Raw genomic sequence first — 25,331 nt, 5'->3', positions numbered from 1 at the left:
TTTTTTATTTTCATTACAAATTGAAATATAGAAATAATTTTGACAAACCTAGAGCACAGCAATATACTTAAAAAGGCAACAAATCTGTTGCATATGGTTTTCCAGTTTTCCCAGCACCATTTGTTGAAGAGGCTATCTTTTCTCCATTGCATATTTTTGGCCCCTTTGTCTAGTATGAGAAAATTGTATTTATTTGGGTTTGTGTCCATGTCCTCTATTCTATACCATTGATCTACCTGTCTATTTTGGTACCAATACCATGCCGTTTTTGTTACTATTGCTTTGTAATAGAGTTGAAGATCTGGTATCGCGATACTCCCTGCTTTGCTCTTTCTACTGAGGATTGCTTTAGCTATTCTGGGTTTTTTATTCTTCCAGATGAATTTCATAATTGCTTGCTCTATTTCTGTAAGGTACATCATTGGGATTTTAATTGGAATTGCATTGAATCTGTATAGCACTTTAGGTAGTATGGCCATTTTGACAATATTAATTCTTCCTATCCAAGAACATGGGAGATCTTTCCATCTTCTAAGGTTTTTTTAATTTCTTTCTTTAGTGTTTTGTAGTTCTCATTGTAGAGGTCTTTCACCTCTTTGGTTAGATTGATTCCCAAGTATTTTATTTTTTTCAATGCTATTGTGAATGGGGTAGTTTTCCTAATTTCTCTTTCTGAAGATTCATCACTTATGTATAAAAATACATTGGATTTATGAGCATTGATCTTGTAACCTGCTACTTTACTGAATTCACTAAACCCCTATCTCTCACCCTGCACAAAACTCAACTCAAAATGGATCAAGGACCTTGGAATCAGACCAGAGACCCTGCATCTTATAGAAGAAAAAGTAGGTCCAAATCTTCAACTTGTTGACTTAGGATCAAACTTCCTTAACAGGACTCCCATAGCACAAGAAATAAAAGCAAGAATCAATAACTGGGATAGATTCAAACTAGCTTTCTCTCAGCAAAGGAAACTATCAGTAATGTGAAGAGAGAGCCTACAGAGTGGGAGAATATCTTTGCCACTCATACTTCAGATAGAGCGCTAATTTCGAATATATAAAGAACTCAAAAAACTCTACACCAGAATACAAATAACCCAATCAACAAATGGGCTAAGGAAATGAACAGACACTTCACAGAAGAAGATCTAAAAGCAATCAACAGATATATGAAAAAATGTTCAACATCTTTAGTAATAAGAGAAATGCAAATCAAAACTACCCTAAGATTCCATCTCACCCCAATTAGAATGGCGATTATCAAGAACACAAGCAATAATAGGTGTTGGCGAGGATGTGGGGAAAAAGGTACACTCATACATTGCTGGTGGAGTTGCAAATTAGTGCAGCCACTCTGGAAAGCAGTGTGGAGATTCCTCAGAAAGTTTGGAATGGACCAATCATTTGACCCAGCTATCCCACTCCTTGGCCTATACCCAAAGGACTTAAAATCAGCATACTACAGAGATACAGCCACATCAATGTTCATTGCTGCTCAATTCACCATAGCCAGATTGTGGAACCAACCTAGATGTCCTTCAATTGATGAATGGATAAAGAAACTGTGTTTTATATATATATATATACACAATGGAATATTACTCTGCCATGAAGAACGATAATATTATGGCATTTGCAGGCAAATGGATGAAATTGGAGAATATCATGCTAAGTGAGATAAGCCAATCTCAAAAAACCAAAGGACGAATGATCTCGCTGATAAGCGGATGAGAACATATAATGGGGGGTGGGAGGGATTAGCGTTAGGGTTAGGGTTAGGTTTAGGGTTAGGGATAAGGAGGGTGGTAAGAATGGAGGAAGAAAGGACTGTATAGAGGGAAAAGAGGGGTGGGAGGGGTGGGGGGGAAGGGAAAAAAAAAATAACAGAATGAATCAAACAACATTACCCTATGTAAATTTATGATTACACAAATGGTATGCCTTGACTCCATGTACAAATAGAGAAACAGCATGTATCCCATTTGTTTACAATTAAAAAAAAAATTCAAAATTAAAAAAAAAAAAGGCAACAAATCAGGAACTACTATTCTAGTCACTGTATGTCTCCAAACCTATTTCCTAATCTGTAAAATGAAGTTTGCTTAAATATATTCATCTAAGGATGGGTATGGTGGTGCAAGCCTATAATCCCAGTGGTTTGGAGGCTAAGGCAAGAGAATATCATGTTCAAAGAAAGCCTCAGCACTCAACAAGACCTGTCTCTAAACAAATATTAAAAAGGACTGGAATATATCCTGGATTCAATTCCTGGTACCAAAAAATAATAATGATAATATAGGCAGATAAACAGATATGGATCTAAGATTTTTTTCCAAATCTAATATAATATATAAGTCTGTAAATCCTTTGCTACAGAATACCAGGGCTTCAGCAACTTCTTCCACTTAATCTTAAAACTACTATCATACCTTTTTCTTTTTTTGTGGTGCTGGGGACTGAACCCAGGGCCTTATGCTTGCAAGGCAGGCACTCTACCAACTGAGCCATATCCCCAGCCCTATGCCTTCTGTTGTTTATGTTACAATCTAAAGTTTTAAGTTCTTTTGTATTTTATTACATGGGTAATAAAATGCCTCAAGTACCTTATGTACCCCTGTTCTTGCATTAGAACCTACTTCTGTTTACTAGTTGGTAGGTCAGGAGTGATGTAATACCTACCTGATGCCAGCAAATTCCACCTTCTGGGTGATATAGGCACATGTGCTGACCTAAGGGAAGAGAGAAAGAAATTCAACCTGTCAAGGCCATGAAATGCCACAAATAAGGTCTCCTGGCTTTTAAATCTTTCCTAACAACTCAAAGTGTAATCAACATGGAATAGATTTACCCCACAGGACACCATGTTGTCACAAGTATAATAATAGATGTTTAAGAGTTTGTCAAGTATGCACCAGCATTATTCTGCTAGGCTACTCACTGTTGAATATGTTGGGGTTCTTTCTTTTTTTAAATGCCCTTTAAAGTCTAATTATGAGATAAATTCAGATGTGTATCAGAGCATATATTTTGTAAAATGTTTTCAATTTTTTATAAATGAGATGCATTACTTACAGGACTCATTTGTTTTATTTAGTTTTAATTATTAGTGGTGCTGGAGATTGAACCCAAGGTTTCAAGCATTCTAGGCAAGCCTCTACCACTGAGCTACATCCCCAAACCCTAAAATGTTTTGTCGTTGTTGTTGCACTGGGGATTGAAATCACGCTTAACTGCAGTCCTTTATATTTTTTATTCTAAGATGGGTCTTGCTAAGTTGCATAGGGCCTTGCTAAATTATTGAGGTTGGCCTCAAACTTGCAATTCTCTCGTCTCAGTTCCTGAGTAGCTCGGATTACAAGCATGTGTCACCACATCCAGATAAAATACTCTTGATTAAAGAGTTCTGTTTGTAGATGAAACTTTTGTTTGTAGTATACCTAACTGATGTGATAAAATTTCATTGTCTTACCATAAAGTCCTGATGTTCAATACAGGAAAAGCAGATACTGTAAAGCATTTTCTGAATTATAAAAGTACAAAACAGGGGCTGGGGTTGTGGCTCAGCGGTAGAGCACTCGCCTAGCACATGTGAGGCACTGGGATTGATCCTCAGCACCACAAAAAAAATAAATAAATAAAATAAAAGTATTGTGTACATCTACAACTAAAAAACATTTTTTTTTAAGTGTAAAACAAAGCAACCAAGTTTAAATTAAAAAAAAAAAAAAAGTTAGCACTTATAGACAAAAGTATAGGCAATATTAAAGACCAGGTTATAATAAGTGGTCAGTTTGACACATATACTTCACACATGTTTACACAAATATCTACATTTAAATCATTTTGTTGTTGTTGTGTTTTGAGGTTCAGAGGTTTGAGCCCACAGGTACTCAGACACTGAGCTACAGGTCTGGCACTTTTTATTTTTAATTTTGAGACAGTCTCCAGCTAAGTTGTCCAGGTTGACAGTGTACTTGGGATCCTGCTGCCTCAGCCTCTCAAATCACTAAGATTAAGATTACAGGCATGCACAGCACCCAACTATACATTCATTTATATACAGTACAACTGAGAGATACCCTGGAACATGCCTATGGAGTTCCCAGGAACTCAAGAGGCTGAGGCAGGAAAATCTCAAGGTCAACTTCAACAACTGAGCCAGATCCCTGTCTCAAAATAAAAATAAAAAGGGCTGGTGATATAGCTCAGTGGTAGAGCAACCCTCAGTTCAGTCCCTAGTACCACAAGTTAATTAATTAATTAAATACTGCACAGTTTGTCACTTTCTCTTTCTCTCCTCTCTCTCTTTTTATTTGTACCAAGGTTCGAACCCAGGATACTCAACCACTGAGCCATAACCCCAGCCCTATTCTGCATTTTATTTAGAGACAGAGTCTCAATGAGTTGCTTAGCACCTCACTGTTGCTGAGGATGGCTTTGAACTCATAATCCTCCTGCCTCAGAGCCCCCAGAGCCACTCTCTTTTTGGTAGTGCTAGGTATTGAACTCAGTGCCTCAAGAATGCTAGGCAATACTCTTTATGACTGAGCCACACCGCCATTCCTATTTCTCACTTTATCTCTTATTTTAGGAAATGGAAACTTCCATTCCAAAGACTTTTCTTCCCAAAAGTACACACTGCATGGAAATTCTACTTATATTTGTCATTTCATAGTACACAAAACTGCATAAGGGGAGTGTTCAATAACCAGTCACAATTTTGATGACCTGGTCATTTTAAGCAGAAAAGGTTAATTAAAAATTGGTTGGGCACTATGGCACTATGGTAATCCCAGTGGCTCAAAAGGCTGAGGCAGGAGGCTCTTGAGCTCAAAGTTAGCCAACTTAAGGTGGCCCAAACAACTCAGCGAAATCCTGTCTCTAAATAATATATAAAAAAGGGCTAAGGATGTGACTCAGTAGTTAAGTGCCCGTGGGTTCAATCCCCAGTACCAAATAAATAAATAAATAAGGGTGAGGAATGTAGCTCAGTGGTAGGGTGCTTGCCTAGTCTGTGTTAAGGCCTTGGGTTCAATACCTAGCACCACAAAAATAAATAAATAAATAGGAGCCAGGCACAGTGGCACATGCCTGTAATCCAGCAACTCAGCAGGAGGGCACCAAGGCAGGAGGATTGCAAGTTTCAGACCAGGCTCAGCAACTTAGAAAGGCCCAAAGCAACTTAGTGAGACCCTATCTCAAAATAAAAAGGGCTGTAGACACAGCTCACTGGTAAAGCACCCCTGGGTTCAATCCCCAGTCCAAAATAAATATATAAATAGGGCCTGGAGTGGTGCTGCAGGCCTGTAATTCCAACTATTGGGAAGGCTGAGGCAGGAGGATCAAGTTCAAGGCCAACCTCAGCAATTTACTGACATCCTGTCTCAAAAGAAAAATGACTATGGGTATAGCTCAGTGGTAAAGTGCCCCTGGATTCAAAACAAGAAAAAAGGGGGCCTAGGGGTGTAGCTTAGTGGTAGAGAACTTGCCTAGCATGCACAAGGTCCTGGGTTCAATCCCTAGCACCACAAAAATAAATAAATAAGGATGATGGGAGACAGGTACAGCAAAGAGCAGTACAACCTGGAATCCATAAGACCTAGTTCTACAATTTCCCATTCAAACCTAAAATACAAAGTAAACATCTGTAACAATAAACAAAAACAAAGCTCAAAACAACCACAAAGAGAATTGAAGAGCATATGACAAGATGTTTACAGTAATTATCTGCATATGCTAGAAGCAGAAATGATTTTATATTCTTCTCCCTAGTATATCTTATAAATCTCTATGATGAAGAATTATTTATATAATGGAAAAAGTAAGAGGCTTTTTTTTTTTTTTTTTTAAATCACATCTTACCAAACTTTTCTTTAGTCGCCACATATCCCCTCGGCCAATGTATTGATCCTTAAAAGTTAATTCCACTAGGTCAAGGGTCACATCCTAAAAGGAATAATCAAACATACCTCTCTGCATTACTTTGCCACACTTTATAATCATAAGATAATGCCCACTCACCTTGGAAAAAAACTTTTGCAAGAAAGAAAACTACTGAAAGATCATTCTAAATAGCAAAATCCTGACAAAAAGAATTTTATACACCAAAGGCAGTTAAGTACAGAAAAGTCTCCAATAGATCCTACTGCACTTATCACGTTTAGTGAAGAGTATCAAATCAAAGTATTAGTGTTTTAGTCTTTTTGTTGTTGTTGTCTGTTGTTTATTTTTTTGAGATAGGGTTTCACTTATGTTGCCCAGGCTGGTCTTGAACTCATAGGCTCAAGTGATCCTCCCACCTTAGCCACTTAAGTAATTGGAACTATAGGTAAACACCACCATGCCCTGTGTTTTAGTCTTGAATTCTACCATACTAACATAACATTGAACTATGAACTTTATTTCCCTTTATAATATCAATAATACCTTTGGACAGTGATTTTTACCTATTATAGCCTCATTTCAAGAAGAAAAGTTAGAAATAAAGAAATTTTAGTAATTTAACAAAGAATTATACATACAGCTTCACATACAGAATCTTACTAGAATAAACTTTGAAGAGCAGCAGGGGAAATTTAAATGAAACCTAGATGCCACCTACAATCCTTCCTACAATCCTTTCTTCCTCTTGCTTTTTTTTTTTTTTTTTTTTTTTTTTTTGGCAGGGTGGGTGGGGGGCGTACTGGGGATCAAACCCAGGGCCTCACGCATGCCAGGCAAGCGCTCTTACCACTGAGCCACATCCCCAGTCCATCACCTATAATCTAAATGACCTATATATAATCACATATTTAATTATCTAACACTACATGTAAGTAACTCATTATTTCTTTAATGACTTAGACTTGGAGGAAGGGTGCTAATTGTTCCAAAAAGAGATTCAAGCCCAGAACACAGACATACTTTAGGGTCTACAACATTCACATATACGTCTTGATAAGGTCTTAGCCGGAACACTTGAGTTACAGTCTGGTCCACACTGATAGTTTCTGAAACAGAAAAAAAATCTGGATCAGAGAACACATTTTGAAAAACCAGGTAAACATATTCTAACCTATAAATATGGATATATTAAAAAAGCAACACTTGCCTTGGGCAAGACATGTTCTCTGCCTTCAAGGAACTTAAAAAGTGACATTGGGCTGGAGGTGTAACTCAATGGCAGAGCATGTACTTAGCATACTGAACCTCTGAGTTTGACCCCCCAGCAAAAAAAAAAAAAGCAACACAGCAAAATAAGAAAGTTCAAAGACCTATAAAAATTCATAAGAAAGAAATCTTTTCTTGTTTGGAATGAAAACATCAGTGTAGTTCAGGAAGAAACAAACTTTTCAATGAGCCCTAAAGCTTAATAAATAAGAAATGTAACAGGTGACAGGAGATGGGGTAAGGGTATGAAGGACAGTCTTAAGAAGACACAGTAGGATTTGTGTGTGTGTGTGTGTGTGTGTGTGTGTGTGTGTGAGCGCGCACGCGCGCTAGGGATTAAACCCAGGGTCTTTCCTATAGTAGGTAAATATTCTACCACTAACCTACATTCCTAGCCCAGGATTTTTTCCCATGAAATTGAAATATCGAATGGTTGAATATGAACAGTTAACATCAAAGCTCTTAAGGAGAATTCATAACCATTTTTTTGTTTGTTTCTCTTAAGTACTATATAAGGAATTATTTCCTATCAAGTGACATATGGACTCCTTGGGCAGCATGGCATAGCCATTAGAGGAAAAGGGAAAAGATTTGGATCCAGAGTGAGTAAGTAGTCAGGAATGGTGGTGCACACCTATAATCTCCACTATCTGGGAGGCTGAAGCAGGAAAATCACAAGTTCAAGGCTGTCTGGGCATCTTAGGAGAAGACCTTGGATCAAACTAAAATTTTTTAAAAAGGCTGGGAAAGTAGCTCAGTGGCAGAATCCTCCTGGATTCAAGTCCCAGCACCATACATAAACACACACATACACACACACACACACACACACATTCCCTGTACAGAGTATGGACAAGTGCTAGAACAATCATCAAATTTTCTTTTGTGCCCTGACCTCATCCAGAGTATGCACTTAAATATTTTGTGGGGAAAAAAAAAAATATGATATTTAGGAAACTATGCTTTACCAACATCTTTTTTTTTAGGTGGGGGGGGTAAATATAAAACTTCCTTTAGTCAGATTAACTTTTCTCCTGACTCTAAATATAGCTTCTTCAGTGTCCTCAAGTTGCTGACAAATGAGATTCATTTGCAGTTTTGGTAGATAACAATTTTTTAAAGAGCGAATACAATTTGATAAGAAAAAAAAGTACTTGCCCTCATACCCTGAGATTAGGAAATCTGTTAGTTTCTGAGACAATAAACAGAAACCTCAAAGAAGACAGCTGTAGGGGCTGGGGTTGTGGCTCAGTGGTAGAGTGCTTGCCTAGCATGTGTGAGGCAGTGGGTTCAATCCTCAGCACCACATAAATATAAATAAAACAAAACAAAATAAAGGTCCATTGACAACTGAATTTAAAAAGAGGGAGAGAGGGAGAGAGGGAGAGAAATCTGTAATGTTTACCTTTTTGTAAATCTTCCTTAAGTGACTTGACTTGCAAAAGCAGAGGGCTAATAAAGAAAAAAACAAAGACATGAGAGACCTTAAGCAGTAATTCCCCAGCTTTCTTCAACCCCCACAAAAGTCAAACAAATCACTCTTAGACATACTGTAACTTGTAGCACAATGAGAAGTTCATTAGAAACAAAGAAACTATACTTGCAAAAGAATGAATAAGAGCTACATAATTTTTCATTGATGTCACCTCAGTTTTAAAAACAGAAAGAATGGACCACTTGGGGGAAAAAAAAAAAACTAATAGTTGACCCAATCTCAAAGGATAATAGCATTTTTAAAGTCAAAGAGCTGTCCTGCTCTTCAAGGCTCTTAAGCCTTAAGCTCTTAATCAACTGGAAGCAGCAGTCGGCCTGCTTCTCTTGTTCCTAGCAAGATGCTCACCTGTATTCGTCATTGGGGTGAGCAATCTCCACAATGTCTCCAAGCTTGATGTGAGGAAATACTTTGGGGTTCACAACTAGCTCATCATCTGAAAGACAATTCAATCTCAAATAGATAACAGGGGCTGGAAATGAATGGAGTCGGGGAATATCATGCTAAGTGAAATAAGCCAATCCCAAAAAACCAAAGGCCAAATGTTTTCTCTGATAAAAGAGGATGATAATACATAATGGGGAAGAAGATATCACCTTTATTCATGCTAATATAAAAAAAGTACATTCACATTTGAATTATAACCGTACTCAATAAAATTCAGCCTAGCAGGGGATGTAGTTCGGTGGTAACAGTAGCAGTTGCATAGGATGAGGAAGCCCTGTGTTCTGCTCCCAGTAAGGTGGCAGGTGGAGGAGATTCAGTCTAACAAAGTGAAGCATTGGGTTAATCCCAAATTTTATTTGAGAAAACATTTCCATTGACAGTTTTATGCCAAATCTCTGTGAAGCCTCCTCCTAACTTCCATAAACTGAATTAAGTTCCATGATCACATATTTTATTTTGTTTAGTTTCTTTTTTTTTTTTTTTTTTTCTTTTTGGTACAGGGATTGAACTCAGGAACACTCAACCACTGAGTAACATCCTCAGCCCTATTTTGTATTTCATTTAGAGACAGGGTCTCACTGAGTTGCTTAGTGCCTCACTTTTGCTAGGATGGTTTTGAACTCACGATCTTCCTGTCTCAGCCTCCCAAGCTGGTGGGACTACAGGCATGTGCTACTGCACATGGCTAGTTTCCTTTTTGTATGTTTGTCTCATTAAACTAAAAGCTTCTTAGGGACAAGGGACTTTGTCATACTCATAATCTTTATGTTTGGCAAAAGTATATGCCAAATAAATATTTACTGGTTTTATATTTATAATCCTGGGTACATCACCTAGCTACATGTCTTGTGTACATGAAAAGGTAGACTTTATATATTATATACACTGCATCCTTGTGTTATTCCCTATGCCAAAATTATTTCTGTTGTCTACTTACTATTTGTCTATTCCACAAATGTTTAGGCAACATCAATGGCATACAAAGCATAGTATTAACAAGTCTGTGCATTTTAGCAGAAATTGTGTTTTGAATATAGCCATGCCTATATCTGGTCCATTATTATCATTAACTGAACTCTCAAAACATCCTATGATATACAAACTACTATTTTCCATTTCTGGCATTTCCTTTCCTCTAACAGCTTATACATATTTAACATAGGAATAAATGCATACTAAAATATAGATTAAGGGTTTGGGGGTATAGCTCAGTGGTAGAGCATTTGCTAGCGCGTACGAGGCCCTGGTTTTGATCCTCACCACAACAAAAATAAAAAATATTGAACAAAATGCATCCAAGTGCTATGGCTCATTTGTATATTCTCAGCTACTCAGAAATACTGAGGCAGGAGGACTGTAAACTCAAGGGCAGCCTCAGCAGCTCAATGAGACCCTATCTCAAAATACAAAATTAAAAAGAGCTGGGGATGTAGTTCAATGGTAGAGCACTTGCCCAGCATGTGAAAGCACATGTATTCAATCCTCAGTACTGAAAAGAAGGAAAAAAAACAAAAAAAAAAACTAAAAAAGACTTAATATGTCATTAATTCCAAATTCTGAAGTAAATAAGGTTGTTAAGATGCAAGTGAAAATAATTTCTATACAAAAGAAAAAGGAAAATCATACTACCAAGTGCCCTACTTTTCTCCTGATTTATGAAGTCAAGGCACAAAGGGAATCTATTATAAAGAAAATCCTTGAACTTGAAAAGGTAAACTAAAGGCTTACCTGAGACGGATATGGAAAGTTAGAGGCAGAGTTATTATGCAGAGTCTGCTTTAGTGCAAGGTAACATGCTGCATCCTGTTCCTTCTTATGCCTAGGAGCCAGGCAAAGTTTCATGCTTTGATCATAACTGTTCTGTACACATCTATGCAAGGTCTCACTGACTCTAAACACTGAAATACTATTTTAGTTTCTCTTATCTGCCAAACAAGTGTAGGCTGGAATTTTAAATACACAGTAAATTTGTAATAAACAACACAACTAAACAAATGGAAGGGTAAAAAACTGGCAAGATTCACAATGTTCTTTAAAAGCCTGGATACAAATACTTTTAGAAAAGGGCTGTGGTTTATAAAGTCCTATCCTCCTCCTTGTTGCTGTATCACAATTACTGCTTCACTCAGTTATCTGTCTAGCCTCAGCTGTCACATGAGTTGATGTATAATTTTCCAATCACTATACACATCAGAACTTCAGTCAACTTGCACAACCCCAAAAAACCAATCAATACTGACCACTGCCCCCAAAGCCCTTCTTGTGGATGACCAGTTTATAGACCTTTGTTGTTCTCATCTTGTCCTTTGGTTTCCTTCAGCTGTTCCAATCTTGGGGCAGAGAAGTCATCTTGCCTCCCTGCCATTGAAACACACACATGAAGGTTGGAATGTCAGACTTTTCCTTGCAACAGTTCTTTGATTATGGTGTTAGTCGGTTGGAAGGAAGCGCCAAACACTGGATGAAATCACTCCGCCAATCACAAGGAGAGAGGGAGAACAATCACAGAACCTAGAAACTAAGGGGAATTTGGGCCCAGGTCTGGTCAAACCTTCAGAAGTATTCTATCTGTCGCATCCCTAAAGAGGAGACTTGCAGTGAATGGAACATTTATTACCCTGTCTCCAGCTATACCAATAACACCCGAATGATTCAGAGGTCCTAAGAGGTTAACCTACTACATTTGTAGACGAGAAAAGTGAGAGCAAACACAAGGGACTTGCCCAAGGTCACTCATACACTTATGAGCACTCCCACAATTCGCGTTCCTCCGACAATGACCTGGACAAGGCGAGTACGAGTACGAGGAAGGTAGGGGAGTTCCATCCATACGAACTCTCAGCGAACCTTTCCGCTGAGGCCGAGGAGGCTCAGAGACGAGAAAGACTTGTCCACGGTGACAAAGCAGGATGGGGACCGAGTCGGGACTCGAACCCGGGCCAAAGCCCCCTCCCTCGGAGGCCTCCCACGTCCCAGCTCAGAGTGGGCAGCTCCACTCACCTGCAGCTCCAGAGCCCCTTCCCACCTCAGGCTGGACCCCCGAGGCCGAACGCTGGACAAGTACCCGCACCTCCTCTGAACATCCCACGTAAGCCCCCACAACCCGCAGGGTTTCCACCCCTGAGCTGTAGGCACCGGCAGGCCGCCCGCCACCGGGAGCTCACCTGAGAACCCGCGCCGCTCCCGTGGCTCCGCCCAGGGGCACCGCCCCCTTCCCGCCCCCGCGTCCCGGGCCGCTCTCGCCGGGCCTCCGTCTCATCTCGGTGACCGCGCCACTTCCTCATCCGGGGCTCACGCCGGGGGTGGGGCGTAGCGTGCGGCCTCTCCCTCTTACCACTTCTCGCGTTTCCCGCCCGGTTGCCAGACCTTTCATTTGCCTTGAAAAGGAAATGAGGAAATAGATTGGTATACAGGAGCTTCGTTTTAGACTTAGTGATCCTGCAGCAAGGGAAACAGGGCGATTATTACCTGAGCTCCGCTTCCTTGTGTGTAAACCAGGCTAGTTATTCTCCCTTGGCCCCTTATTCTCCCTTGGCCCCTCAGAGCTTCTGAGAGTTGCAAAAGGAAAATTCTGGGAGAAATTTTGGAAAATACAAAGGACTAAGTGTATGAGACTTAGTGTGATGGCTCCTGCTAGCAAGTATCCACTTTGCGGGAGTTTGCAAACACCCCAAGACTTTCTGTGCCCCACTGGCTATTCATAATAAAAATAGTAGCTACCCATAACTTAACAAATATCCTCATGTTGTATACCTGTTTGGTGGAAGTTACTATTGTATTTCACAGACGGGAGGACTGAGCCTAAAAGACACAAACACTTCTGAAGAAAGTAAGGATGGATCCAGACCCCACAGAGTCCAATATGACCTATCAGCATCCATAGCTTTGTCCAAATTCCTATCTGATCTGGACATAGGTCCTCATGGTAGAGGACAGATAGAACAAGAGGTTAAGGGGAAACTTCTATAAAATGGGCCCATTGTGCGGACCCCCACATGATTTCTTTTCCAAGAAGCAATTTATCTGCAACCCTGCCTGGCTTTAGTGGACAGGACATATCACATTCTTCTGCAAACTGTTATCTGCAGGAGAAATGCAGGCCCAAAATAATGTTGATAAGAGGAACCCAAGTTACCCTGAAGGGGGACACTTTTGCAACCCTTTACATAACCCAGATCCCAAAACTCAGGGAGATAAGGAAAATTCCTCCTAACCATAAATCTGAAAGAATTTATGGTTAAGAATCCAATTGGAACTGATCAGCATGGGCCAAAATGACCTAAAGTTGTCATGGCAGTGGGGATTCGAAAGTCTGCTGTCATCCTGCTGTCAGTCAAAACTCAAGAGGTGAACTTGGGCAGGTCCCTGAAAACTTCTCTGGGACGCCCAATAAAGCTGGAGTGCAGGAGATACATGCTGTCCCTCTCCTAAGAAGACTCGCTCTCTCCCTTCAGAGCGACCCCTTTTTCTTTTCCTATCACTTCAATAAACACTTCAATATCACTCTGTGCAACATATCTGAAATTTTTCTGACCTGATCTCAAGAATGGATGTTTGAAGCTGGCATGGTGGCAAGCTCGGGAGGTTGAGGCAGGAGGGTTTTGAGTTCAAAGCCAGTCTCAGCAACTTAGCAAGACCCTAAGCAACTCAATGAGACCCCGTCTCAAATGAAATACAAAAAAGGGCTGGGGATGTGACTCAGTGGTTGAATGCCCTGGATTCAATCCCCAGTACCAAAAAATATGTATATAGAATGGTGTTTGAAGGTGGCCTTTGCACTGCCTCAGTTTCCCAGAATGCCCCAACCCTGTAACAAAGAGCAAACCAGAAAACAGGTGCAGTGGTTCACACCTGTAATCCTAGCAACTCAGGAGGATTGAAATTTCGAGGCCAGCCTTACCAACTTAATGATGCCCTATGCAACTTAGTAAGACACTGGCTCAAAATAAAAATATGAAGGGCTTGGGATGTGACTCAGAGGTTAAGTGCCTCTGGGTTCAATTACCAGTACCAAAAAAGAAAAAGAAGAAGAAGGAAGAAGAAGGAGGAAGAAGGAGAAAGAAGGAGAAAGAGGGAAAAGAGAAAGAAAACCAGAGCTGAGTGGGTTGGGTCTCATGTTAACCTAGGGTTCCTGAAACACTGCCTACTGCCAGTCTACCATTGTGGTTTACTTATCTACTCTCTATTTACTCATTTTTTCTCTCTCCCTTTATAATGCTGGGGATTGAACTCAGAGTTTATAACTAGGCAAGCACTCTACCACTGAGCTAAATCCCAGCCCTTGGTTCACTATTTCTCTAACTTGGACATTTGCAACTATAGGAGCCTACCTATTTCCATTCTGGTAGCTGGAGAAATCTCTTAATAACTGGAATGTGGTTTTAGGTCACACCATCCCAATCACACTGACCACTAAATCTAAATGGCCATTCCTGCCTCCAATAATAGCACTCCAATAATATTTCCTCATAGCTTTTATACAAGCTGTACCAGTTTCTTACGATTTCCAGAAAAATGTATGAATGTTAAAGGGAAAAAAAGTGTGATATACCAGTGGAGGCATAGATAAGAGGGTCCCTATAGCAAGACAAGCAAGAATTTCCTTACATGTAGATGTTTTTACTTAAGAATTCAGTATAAGTTGAGTAATTTAACTATTAAGTAATCACCAAAACTTTTCTCCTCCTCCTCATCTTCTCTTTGGCAGAGTCTCATATGTTGACGAGGCTAGCATCAATCTCCCAGGCTCAAGTGATCCTTCTGCCTTAGCCTACCCAGTAACTGAGGCTATAGGTACAAGCCACCATGCCAGGCTTGTGAAAACTTTATATTAAAGAAGAATGAGGCTCAGTAGTAGAGCATTTGCCTAGCATGGTTGAGGCCTTGGGGTTAGACACTCAGCTACTCAAAGGAAAAAAAAAAGGAAACCATATATAATCAAGTAGAGGGCAACAGTTACAAAAATTTTCAAGCATAAAATGTTATATGTAGCCAGATCCAGGGCCTCATGCCTGTAATCCCAGCCATTTGGGAGGCTGAAGCAGGAGGATCTCAAGTTCGAGGTCGGCCTCAGAAATTTAGCCAGATCTTCTCTCAAAATTAAAAAAAAAAGGGTGGGGGGGTGGACTGGAGATGTAGCTCAGAGGCAAAGAACCCATGAGTTCAATCCCCAGTTTAAAAAAAGAAAACAAAACAAAACAAAAAACAGTTATATGTAACAGAAATGTTTACATTGCCTCTTTAGGTCCCACCCAGAACAATCCCCTACACTGTTTTCTGTCTTAGCAAGTGGTTGATGAGAAGTCCTCCATTTCAGAGGAACTTAACTCAATTTTTTTCTTTTTGGCCTTTGGAAAAATGAGGTTCCTTCTCCTGAGGGATGTCCCTAGTTGGTGTCATATCTTAGAAATGCAAATATTGCACTTTTGAATTTGGCAAGTCTCCTTAAAAACAAAAACAAACAAACAAAAACTGAAAGCTTTGAAGTTTGTGGCTCAGTGGTTGAGTGCCCATGGGTTCAATCCCCAGTGCCAAAAAAAAAAAAAGAATGGATGTTTGAAGGGGGGTTTTTGCACTGCCTCAGTTTCAAGCTGGTCAAGGTTAGAGAGGGCAGAGCAGATTGCCCCCCAGAGAGATCCTTCAACCTTGGTACTATAATCACTGTACAACATCAGTTTGAACACTGTTTTGTTGTTTTGTTTGGCTATGTATCCTTGCACAAGATACTCCTTTTTTAAAATTTCTCCCCTGTCAAGTATATATCCTTCCTCCTTCAAAAGATGTCTGAGATGAGGAACATATAACCTTCAGTCTTTAAAATTAAACTAATTGGGTGGGGTGTTTAAATCAGTGGTAGAATGCTTGTCTAGCATGCACAAGGCTCTGAGTTCAATTCCCACCACTGCAAAACAAAACAAAAACAATAAAAAAATGAAAAGAGCCACATAAATGTGGAGAGTAGTATGAACTAAGCAAAAGCAAAAGGCATGCAATGCATCAGGAAATTGGCTCTCTTCTGCCTTTCAGGAGATTAGACTTTTGGACCCCATCTCTGCCTGGTGCAGAGCTAGAAGCATGGCAGGGATTAGGATGAGATAGGTGAGACACTCATGTCCTCATGTCGGGGTACAAAATGTTAAGGGGTGTCAAAAGGAAAAAAATACCTCAGCAAGATGAACAGTATAGATATATATTGTTTGTTTTTGGTATTGAACTCAGGGCACTTTACCACTGAACCACATCCCCAGTCCTTTTTAGACCTTTATTTTGAGACAGGGCCTCACTAAATTGCTGAAGCTGACTTTGAACTCCTAATCCTCCTGTCTCAGCCTCCAGAGCTGATGGGATTACAGGGGTGCACCACAGCACCCAGAAAAGAATATTTTGATTAGAGAAGAGAGATTTAAAGTCTCCCCCAAAACTTCCAAATCTCTAGTTCTGGCCAGATCAATAAGCTCTAAGAAGCAACAAATTTTATTTTAACACATAGCTGTGTGATTTGGGAATTAAGTCAATTACGTTTTCTGGACATCCTCAATTCCCTTCAGGGTTTTTTTGTTTGTCTTGTTTTTTGTTTTTGTACTAAGGGTTGAACCAGGGGCACTTTACTACTGAAACACATTCCCAGTTCTTTTTATTTTTGACACAGGTGTGGCTAAATTGCTGAAGCCAGCCTCAAAATCAATCCTCCTGCCTCATGCTCCCAAGTGACTGGGATTACAGGCCGCACCTCTGAGTCCCACTAGTGACTGATCTTTTCCTTCCTTCTAATGTCTGCCAGACACTGTCTTTAGGTGCTGTGAATATAGTGATGAATAAAACAGAGAAGGGTGGGAGGGGACAGACAATAACCAAGTCAAGAAATGAAACAAGATACTTTCAGCTAGAGTTAAAATGATGAAGAAATGAAAACAAAGTGCTATATTCAATTAGAAGCAGGGTGCCATTTAGATTTAGTGGTGTGATTAGCAGCAGGGGAGCAATGTGACCTAAAACACTGATCCAGTACTAAAAGATTTCTCGAGCTAACAGAATGGAAGCACGGAGGCCCCTAAAATTGTAGATGTCCAGGTCAGACAAATGGTGATCTAGATCTCAATGGTAGTAGTAGAGAGAAAAGTGGGCCCTGGGGTTCAGCAGAAACGAGCCAAAAGCTGTGTTTCCCTTTAAGAGTCTGCGCCGCAGGGGCGGGGTTCAGGATTACTGCTGGCTCGCAGAGGGCGGGAGTTCCGAGGCGGGAAGAGCGCCCTTTGGAGTGCGCGCGCGCTATGCGTGGGTGGGACTTGGGCGAATCCGCATGGCTAGCTCAGGCCCCGGATGAGGAAGTGCGGGGGAGGGGGGGGGGAACCATAGAGACGGAGAGGCGGTAGCGGCCGGAGCGCCCACTGGCTCTCTGCTCTGTAAGCTCAGGTAGACTTGGCGGCAGCGGGGCTGCGTCTGCAGAGGCCAAGCTGGCGGGGCAAGCACCGGCCGGGGAGCAGGCCTCAGGGTAAGAGGCCCCGGGGTTGGAAGGCTTCGGGCATAGCCGCTCCACCCCACAACGCCCTGCGGGGACCCTCCTTCGGGCGGTGCTGGCAAAAGGGGACCCCGGGCCCCCGCCTTTCGGGGCGCTGAAGCAAGCGGAGGTTACGCTGCGGGCGGCAGAACGACCCAGAAAGAGGGAGGAGACTAGGGCCCGCGTCGCTAGGGAAAAAAGGCTTCTCCGGCTTGAACGGGGAGACTGCTTTGCAACCTAGATCGGCAGGGGACTCCCCACCCCCCCGCAACTTCTCTCCTTCGGGAGGACGACGCCCCTTGTGGGACGACAGTCCTTCTTGGTTCTGGTCCGTTCGTCAGCGGTGGGAGACCCACTCCCAGGGTGCGAGAGGGAATTTAAACATAAGGAGGGATAAGGGGTAACCCCAAAATGAGAACGTTCCCCCCACTGTGTCAGTGTCGTTCAGGTGACAAGGGAAATTTTCAACTTCCCTAAAAGTATTGGAGAGGGTCTACCTTCCCTCTAAGTTTAAAAAGACTTACCTTCCCTCCGTCATTTTTCACCTTTATCCCGAGATATAGAGAGGAAGACCTTGAGTTAACTTTATGATATCAGAAGTCAGCTTTTTCTCCCCCTCCCCAAATCATGTCCACAGAGGGAGCCTCGCTTTTCTTCCCTTTTAGTCTCTTGGTGTGCAGTGAGCTCTTTTTCCCTTGCACAGATAAGATCGTGACTTTTAGATTGTGATAGTTGCAAAGCCTCTCTCCCATCTAACATCTTTGTGACCTTGACTCATCCATGTCTCAGCTCATTTCAAATTTGGGTTACTCTTTTCTTAATATTGACATGAGAGTAAAGGGAGAATTTGTGTTAATGTTTAGTACATAGTAAGTTTTTGGCAAATTGTTACTGTTAATTCGTTAAGAAAGAAAACTGGGACTGGGGATGTAGTCCAGTGGTAGAATGCTTGACTAGCATACACAATACCCTGGATTCAATCACCAGCACTGAAAAAGGAAAGAATACAAATATCTTGGCCAAAGAAGCAGGTGTTTGCATGCATCTACTTACCACCACCAGCCATCACAAATATTCAACCCTTATCCACAGGAGAGGAAGACTTTTCCCCACCCTATGGTGGAAAAAGATGTACTTCCACTCCCCTCAAATCTTACTGTTCTCTACTCCCTAAATTAACAAAGAAGGCCTCAGTGAAAATAATCAGGAAAAAAAAGACTTAGTTTTTTGAAACAGGTCAGTACACAGGAAAGGAGACTGATGCCAGAATCCACCCTTTCCTTTGTGCACAGAATCTGTCACTTCTTCCTGAGTGATGAGAGATGTCCTTTTCCACTCTCCTTACTTGCTGTAGTGACAAAAAAAAAAAAAAAAAAGCTTCCTCCTAACACACCCTCCCCTCCACACATCTGCCAAGAAGATGATTCTGATTTTTTTTTCTTTTTTGTGTGTTCTCAAGAAAAATAAGACTATACCTTTGAGGGAGAGTACTCTTTTCCTCCTATCTACCTAGACTGATACAAATGGTTTCTTTTCTCCTCTCCTTTTGAAAAATAGATGGAGATCTTTATGCAGGGAGTCTTTGTCAGTAGAAATCGGGAGCATTTTCACTGTTTGATTCCCCATGTGGAGACAGGGGTCCTTTTCCTGCATGCTAATAAAGGGAGGAATAGGGAAACAGTGGTTGATGCTTTTGAGATTTCCTGCCATTCCCTGTTCAGTTGGACCCTATTTAGTATATGAGCTTCCTTGCCTTGCTTCCAATTTGTCTTGAAATCTTTTTAAAAACTCTTCTTTCTCTGTCCCTCAAGAAGAGGCCCCTTGGAATTCCCTCATGGAGGGATTGGCTGCAATGTCTGAATCTTTGGAAAAGAAAGCCTCTTTCTGAAGGGAAAAAGAGTGTTGTGAACTTCTGAGGGCCTGATCATTATTGTGAGTATTGTTCCTTGACACAAGCATGGCAGCCCCTGGTGGTGTTAACAGCTCTTTGCATTGGAATTAAAGGGAGAGGAGACCTTCAGTCCCAGGATTTTTGGGGCACGTAGTTTTCTTTTTCTTTTTCTTAAATTTTTTTAGTTGTAGATGGACAAGAATACTTTTATTTTATTTATTTATTTTTGTGTGGTGCTAAAGATCAGACCTAGCACCTTACACATATTAGGCAAATGCTCTACAACCAGGCTACAGCCGCAGCCCCAGGGCACATAGTTTTCCATTCTGTTTTCTTTGTTATCTCCCCTACACACACACACTCATACACGTTTTTTGCTTTATTCCTATAAATTTTTTGTGTCCATAACTTTTTTGTTTTGGGGAGAGTTGAATGACTAAAGTAAATGTTGCCACTTTGTCGAATTTTTAGTATTATGAAATATTCAAACGAGAGCTGCAACATAAATTATTCAATAATATGTTTTTGTATTTAATGTTTTTGTCTTTTGGTAGGATAAAAATTAACACTAGCAAATTATGTGAAGGCACACCAAAGAAGTTTTCCATCTTTTCTGTGTGTAAAATGTTCTTAAATTACCTCAGATGCCCTTGAGTACTTGTGGAGAGGATTAGTCTGAACTCTGTACCACCATTGTTGATGTGTGTAGGTGTGTTTTGCTGAAACAAAGAGAAATAGAAAAGTTATCTTTTAGAGTCATGAGGTTTTATGAGTGGCAGGGCCCTTTGTGATTATTTTGTTTAATTTGTTCATTTTACATGAAAAAACAAGCCTGGAAAGTTCACTTAACTTTCACTTAACATAATCACTGTGTAGCTGATGAATGGTGTCAGAATAAGGACCCTGGTTACCTGATATGGGAAACCAGCCAATTAGACTACTCACCACAAATCTTTTGCATTTGAAACAGAAAGATCAGTAGGTAATTGCTCTTAAGAAATTTTTTTGAGAAGAATTTTACTACATGCCTCATGTAAACATTACCTTCGTTTTTTTCCCCATAGATAAGTTTATTTCCTAATCTAACACATTTTTATGTGTTGTGGTAAAGATGACAAGCCAGTAGCAGCTGGCAAGTGTCATTGGTAAATGGATAGTTTATTTTCTTTAGACCTCAGACTAGATAATTATCTGGTATACTCACCCAATAGTTTGATTTTAAGTCATTAGAAAGGATTAGCTGTAAATAAATCCCTGCCTACATTTTATAAGCATGTGTTACTCTTTTCTTTTTCTTCAATTTTTTTAACACTTGAATGTAAAACTTTTGATTATCGAGGCAGAGAACTGACAGTTGGAAAGATACCATATAAAATAAAGGGCTAATACACTTATTAATTTTTTATTGTTATGCATTTGGGTCTTGGGAAATAATAGAAAAAAATTAACATAATTCACTCTCAACTGTCTTTTTAAAAAGTACAGCACACAACTAAGTCATTGGTTATCTCTCCACCAAATTAACACTGTTAATGGTTTGTGTTCTTTCAGAATATTTTTTTAATTTTCTGATTTTATTTTTAGTTGTCAATGGACCTTTATTAAATTCATTTATTTATTTAGTTATTTATATGTGGTTCTGAGAATTGAACTCAGTGCTTCACACATGCCAGGCAAACACTCTACCACTGAGTCACAACCCCAGCCCTCTTTCAGGATGTTTTTTATGTGCATGTATATTTACCAAAATGAGTGTCCTGGTGTTTATTTAGTTTAATAAAAACTATTCTAGGCAGTTTTCTACATAGAGAGGTGTTTCTACATCATCAGTTTTAATTGCTGCATTAGGTTCAGAAACTTCAATTTTATGTGTGTGTTTTCACGTGGTACTGGATTTTGTGCTCTACTACTGAGCTACCTCCCTAGCCCTTTTTTATTTTTTATTTTGAAACAAGTCTCACTGAGTTGCCCAGGCTGGCCTCAAATTTGTGATCCTCCTGCCTCAGCCTCAGAAATTTTAGTTTTAAAGGATTTGCATCTTTTCTCAAAATAGTGTTCTGTTACTGCAGTCTTGTGGTACAGCCAGTATTTTGATAGATGATGATATGATCTAGAGAGCTGACAATAATTTTAATCTGCTACTTTAGGCTTGCATCTAAATATCACTTCGCCTCTGAGGGATCCAGCTGTTCTATTTGAGTACATTGTTTTGGTAACTAAACTGCAGAGTTGGCTTAGAAATTTTTGCAGGAGTGGGAATACTGGTGATTTGACCCAGGGGCACTTTACCACTGAAAACATCCCCAAACCTTTGTTAAATTTTTTATCTTAGGACAGAGCACCAATTTACTTGAATTTGTGATCCTTTGGCCTCAGCCTTCATTTTGTTGTTGTTGTTTGTTTGTTTATACTAGGAATTGATCCCAATCCTTTAAAAAATTTTCTTTTGATAGAGACTCAGTTCTTAGGGCCTTGCGAAGTTACTAAAACTGGTCTCAAACTTATGATCTTCCTGCCCCAGCCTCCCAAATTGCTGGGATTACAGGCTTTTGCCACCATGCCCGGACTGGCTTAAAAATTTGAGGACCCAAAATTGGACTCCAAGAAAAAGGAGGGAGTGTTTATTGTGCTTCCACAGCAAGTATGCCTAGTTGTTTTACAGGTTGAAAATTCTTAGAATTCTGTCCAAATTAGTATCAACAAACACAGGTATCGAAAAATGACAGTTTTATGGTATTTGTTTATCTTTAAAGCTTTAAAGTTCTGTTTTAGTCACTGCCCATTTACAGTGTAGATGCAGTCGTAAGAAAGTTAAAGACACTGTTTTCCCTGAGAAACATTTTGAACCATTCTATGCGATTATCAGTATTCATTCTTTCTGATAAAGATCTGTTTAGAAAGCTAAGCATGGGGAGACACACCTGTAATCCGGTTACTTGGGAGACTGAGGCAGGAGGATTGCAAGTTTGAGGCCCACCTCTGCAGTTTAAGAAGGCCCCAAGCAACTTAGTGAAATCTTGTCTTAAAATAAAAAATAAAAAGGACTGGGAATGTTGCTCAGTGGTTAAGCACCCTGGATTCAAACTTCAGTACCAAAAAAAAAAAAAAAAATTGTTTAGTAAATATGTAGTTGTACATGACTTTATGTGGAGTGACCTTTGGAAGAAAATGTTGAAGTAAGACTTGAGAATTAGAAAGAGTAGGGTTTATTAGAGACACTGTTGAGTTCATAGGTTGTTAAATGCTATGCAGAGTGGAAGGTTAGTTGTGATTATAACTGGGGATTTGAGTCTGAGCTCTAGAAAAGCGATACTGATGTTGAGAGGCAATTGTAGTGGCTAGTGTGTAGCTCAGTGATAGAGCACCTGCTTAGCATGAACAAAGCCCTTGGTTGAATGGGGTGGGGGAGGAAACAAGGAAAAGAGAGAGCATGTAATATACTGAGAGCATCTTATTCATCTTTGTTTCTTGCAGCTGTTTGCATGTAGAAAGACTCAATTATTCTTTGGATTAAATGGGCTCTATTTTAGATGTATTATGTTGGGGGAGGTCCCATCCTTGGTAAGTGAAATGTAGGTCAGGAATTGAGAGATTGAAGGAAAGGTTGGGGGACTCGGGCAGGATTCTTTATTATTATTATTATTTTCTTTGCAGTTTTAGGGATCCAAGTTAGGGTCTTGCATGCTAGGCATGTGCTCTACTGTTGAAATATAATCCTGCCCCCCCCCCCCCCCCCCCCCCCCCCCCCCCATTGCTGAGGATGGAACCCAGGGCCTCCTGCAAGTTAGGCAGGCACTCTACCACTATACTGTATCCCAAACCTTTTTATTTTATTAAGACAAAGTTGCCAAGGCTGGCCTTGAACTTGCAATCCTGCCCCAGCCTCCTGAGTGACTGGCATTACAGGCATGTGCCATCGCACCCTGCTCCCCATCTGTTCTTTTAAAAATGAGTTTTATTAAAATATAATTCAGGGCTGGGAATGTGGCTTAGTGGTAAAGCACTTGCCTAGCATGTGTGAGACACTGAGTTTGATTCCCAGCACTGCATACAAATAAATAAATAAAGGTTCATGAACAACTAATAAAGATATTAAAAATATGTATATAATTCACATGAGCTGCGGGTGTAGCTCAGTGGTAGAGCATTTCTTTTTTTTTTTTTTTTTTTTTTTTTTTTTTGTGGTACTGGGGATCGAACTCAGGGCCTTGTGCTTGCAAGGCAAGCACTCTACCAGCTGAGCTATCTCCCCAGCCCGGTAGAGCATTTCTTAGCTTGCATAGACCTCAGGTTCAATCCCCAGCAGTGAAAGAATTTACCAATTTAAAGTATACAAATCAGTGGTTTTTAATATAGTCACCTTTATCAATTTTAGAACATTTTTATACTTAAAAAAAAAAAAAAAGTGTCCATTAGCTTCTAGCCCTAGTTCTCCAACACTCCCAACTCTGGCAACCATTAATCTACTTTGTCTTATAAATTTACATATCCCTTTTTGTGTGTGCATTTGGTGCTGGAGAGCAAACTCAGGACCTCCTTCAATAGACAAGCACTCTACCACCGAACTAAATACTCAGCCCTGCATTTTCCCATTCTTTTTCTTTCCTTTCTTTTTCTTTTCTTTTTTTTTAATTCATGGTGCTGGGAATTGAATCCAGGGCCTTGTGCTTGTGCAAGCACTCTACCAACTGAGCTGTATCCCCAGTCCATTTGCCCATTCTTGACATTTGATACAAATGGAATAAAAGTGGTTCTTTGTGTTTATTTCACTTATAGTGTTTTCAGGGTTTTTTTAAATTAAAATATTTATTTTTACAGACACATTTTGATTCATTGTACACAAATGGGGTAGAACTTTTCATTTCTATGGTTGTACACAATGTATATTCATGCCATTCATGGAATCATACATATATATAGGGTAATACTGTTTCATTCTACTGTTTTTCCATCTCCACCCCTCCCACCCCTTTTTCCTCAACACCATCCAAAGTTCCTTCATTTTTCTCTTCCCAAATTTCTTCATTCTTCTCCCCCCACCACCACCCCCCATCATTATATATTGTCATTGGCCTTTGGTTTTTGGGCTTGGCCTATTTCACTTTGCATGATATTTTCCAACTTCATCCATTTACCAGCAAATGCCATAATTTTATTCTTTATGGCTGAGTAATATTCCATTGTGTATATATACCATAGTTTCTTTATCCATTCATCAACTGAAGGGCATCTAGGTTGGTTCCACAATCTAGCTGTTGTGAATTGAGCTGCTATGAACATTGATGTGGCTGCATCACTGTAGTATGCTGATTTTAAGTCCTTGGGGTATAAACCGAGGAGTGGGATAGCTGGGTCAAATGGTGGATCCATTCCAGGCTTTCTGAATGGGTCCATACTGCTTTCCAGAGTGACTGTACCAATTTGCAACCCCACCAGCAATGCATGAGTGTGCCTTTTTCTCCACATCCATGCCAACACTTCTTATTGCTTGTGTGTGTGTGTGTTTTTTTTGTTTTTTGTTTTTTGTTTTTTTTTGGCGGTATTGGGGATCAAACTCAGGGCCTTGTGCTTGCAAGGCAAGCACTCTACCAGCTGAGCTATCTCCCCAGCCCTTGCTTGTGTTCTTGATAATAGCCATTCTAATTGGAGTTAGATGAAATCTTAGGGTGGTTTTAATTTGCATTTCTTTAATTACTAGGGATGATGAGCACTTTTTCATACATTTGTTGATCACCTGTATATCTTCTGTGAAGTGTCTGCCCATTTCCTTAGCCCATTTATTGATTGGGTTCTTTGTATTTTGGGTGTAAAGTTTTTTTAAGTTCTTTATAAACTTTGGAGATGAGTGCTCTG

At 40.1% G+C, this 25,331-nt stretch overlaps 2 protein-coding genes across 4 annotated transcripts in view; one reads left to right on the top strand and one right to left on the bottom strand.

Annotated features, from left to right (window-relative positions):
- The window catches only part of Depdc5 (DEP domain containing 5, GATOR1 subcomplex subunit), a 145,455-nt gene extending 133,237 nt beyond the window's left edge, over positions 1-12,218 (bottom strand). The window contains 7 exon segments of the mRNA XM_047561008.1: positions 2,685-2,734; positions 5,868-5,951; positions 6,909-6,994; positions 8,560-8,606; positions 8,995-9,082; positions 11,334-11,451; positions 12,094-12,218. Coding sequence (XP_047416964.1) covers positions 2,685-2,734; positions 5,868-5,951; positions 6,909-6,994; positions 8,560-8,606; positions 8,995-9,082; positions 11,334-11,391 — 413 coding nt within the window. The 5' untranslated portion in view covers positions 11,392-11,451; positions 12,094-12,218.
- A 5,233-nt stretch (positions 12,219-17,451) lies between these two features.
- Positions 17,452-25,331, top strand: part of Prr14l (proline rich 14 like) — a 71,016-nt gene continuing 63,136 nt past the window's right edge. For 2 of the 3 annotated variants that reach the window (XR_007109801.1, XM_047561098.1), the window contains exon 1: positions 17,452-17,581. The gene's annotated coding sequence lies outside the window, so the exon portion shown is untranslated. Of the gene's footprint in view, positions 17,582-19,398; positions 19,520-25,331 lie in introns of all 3 variants that reach the window. The other variant, XM_047561099.1, reaches the window with a different exon arrangement.

This window comes from Sciurus carolinensis, chromosome 8, assembly GCF_902686445.1.
Source record: "Sciurus carolinensis chromosome 8, mSciCar1.2, whole genome shotgun sequence".
NCBI classification, from domain to species: domain Eukaryota; kingdom Metazoa; phylum Chordata; class Mammalia; order Rodentia; family Sciuridae; genus Sciurus; species Sciurus carolinensis.
This window is presented reverse-complemented; position numbering and strand designations above follow the sequence as displayed.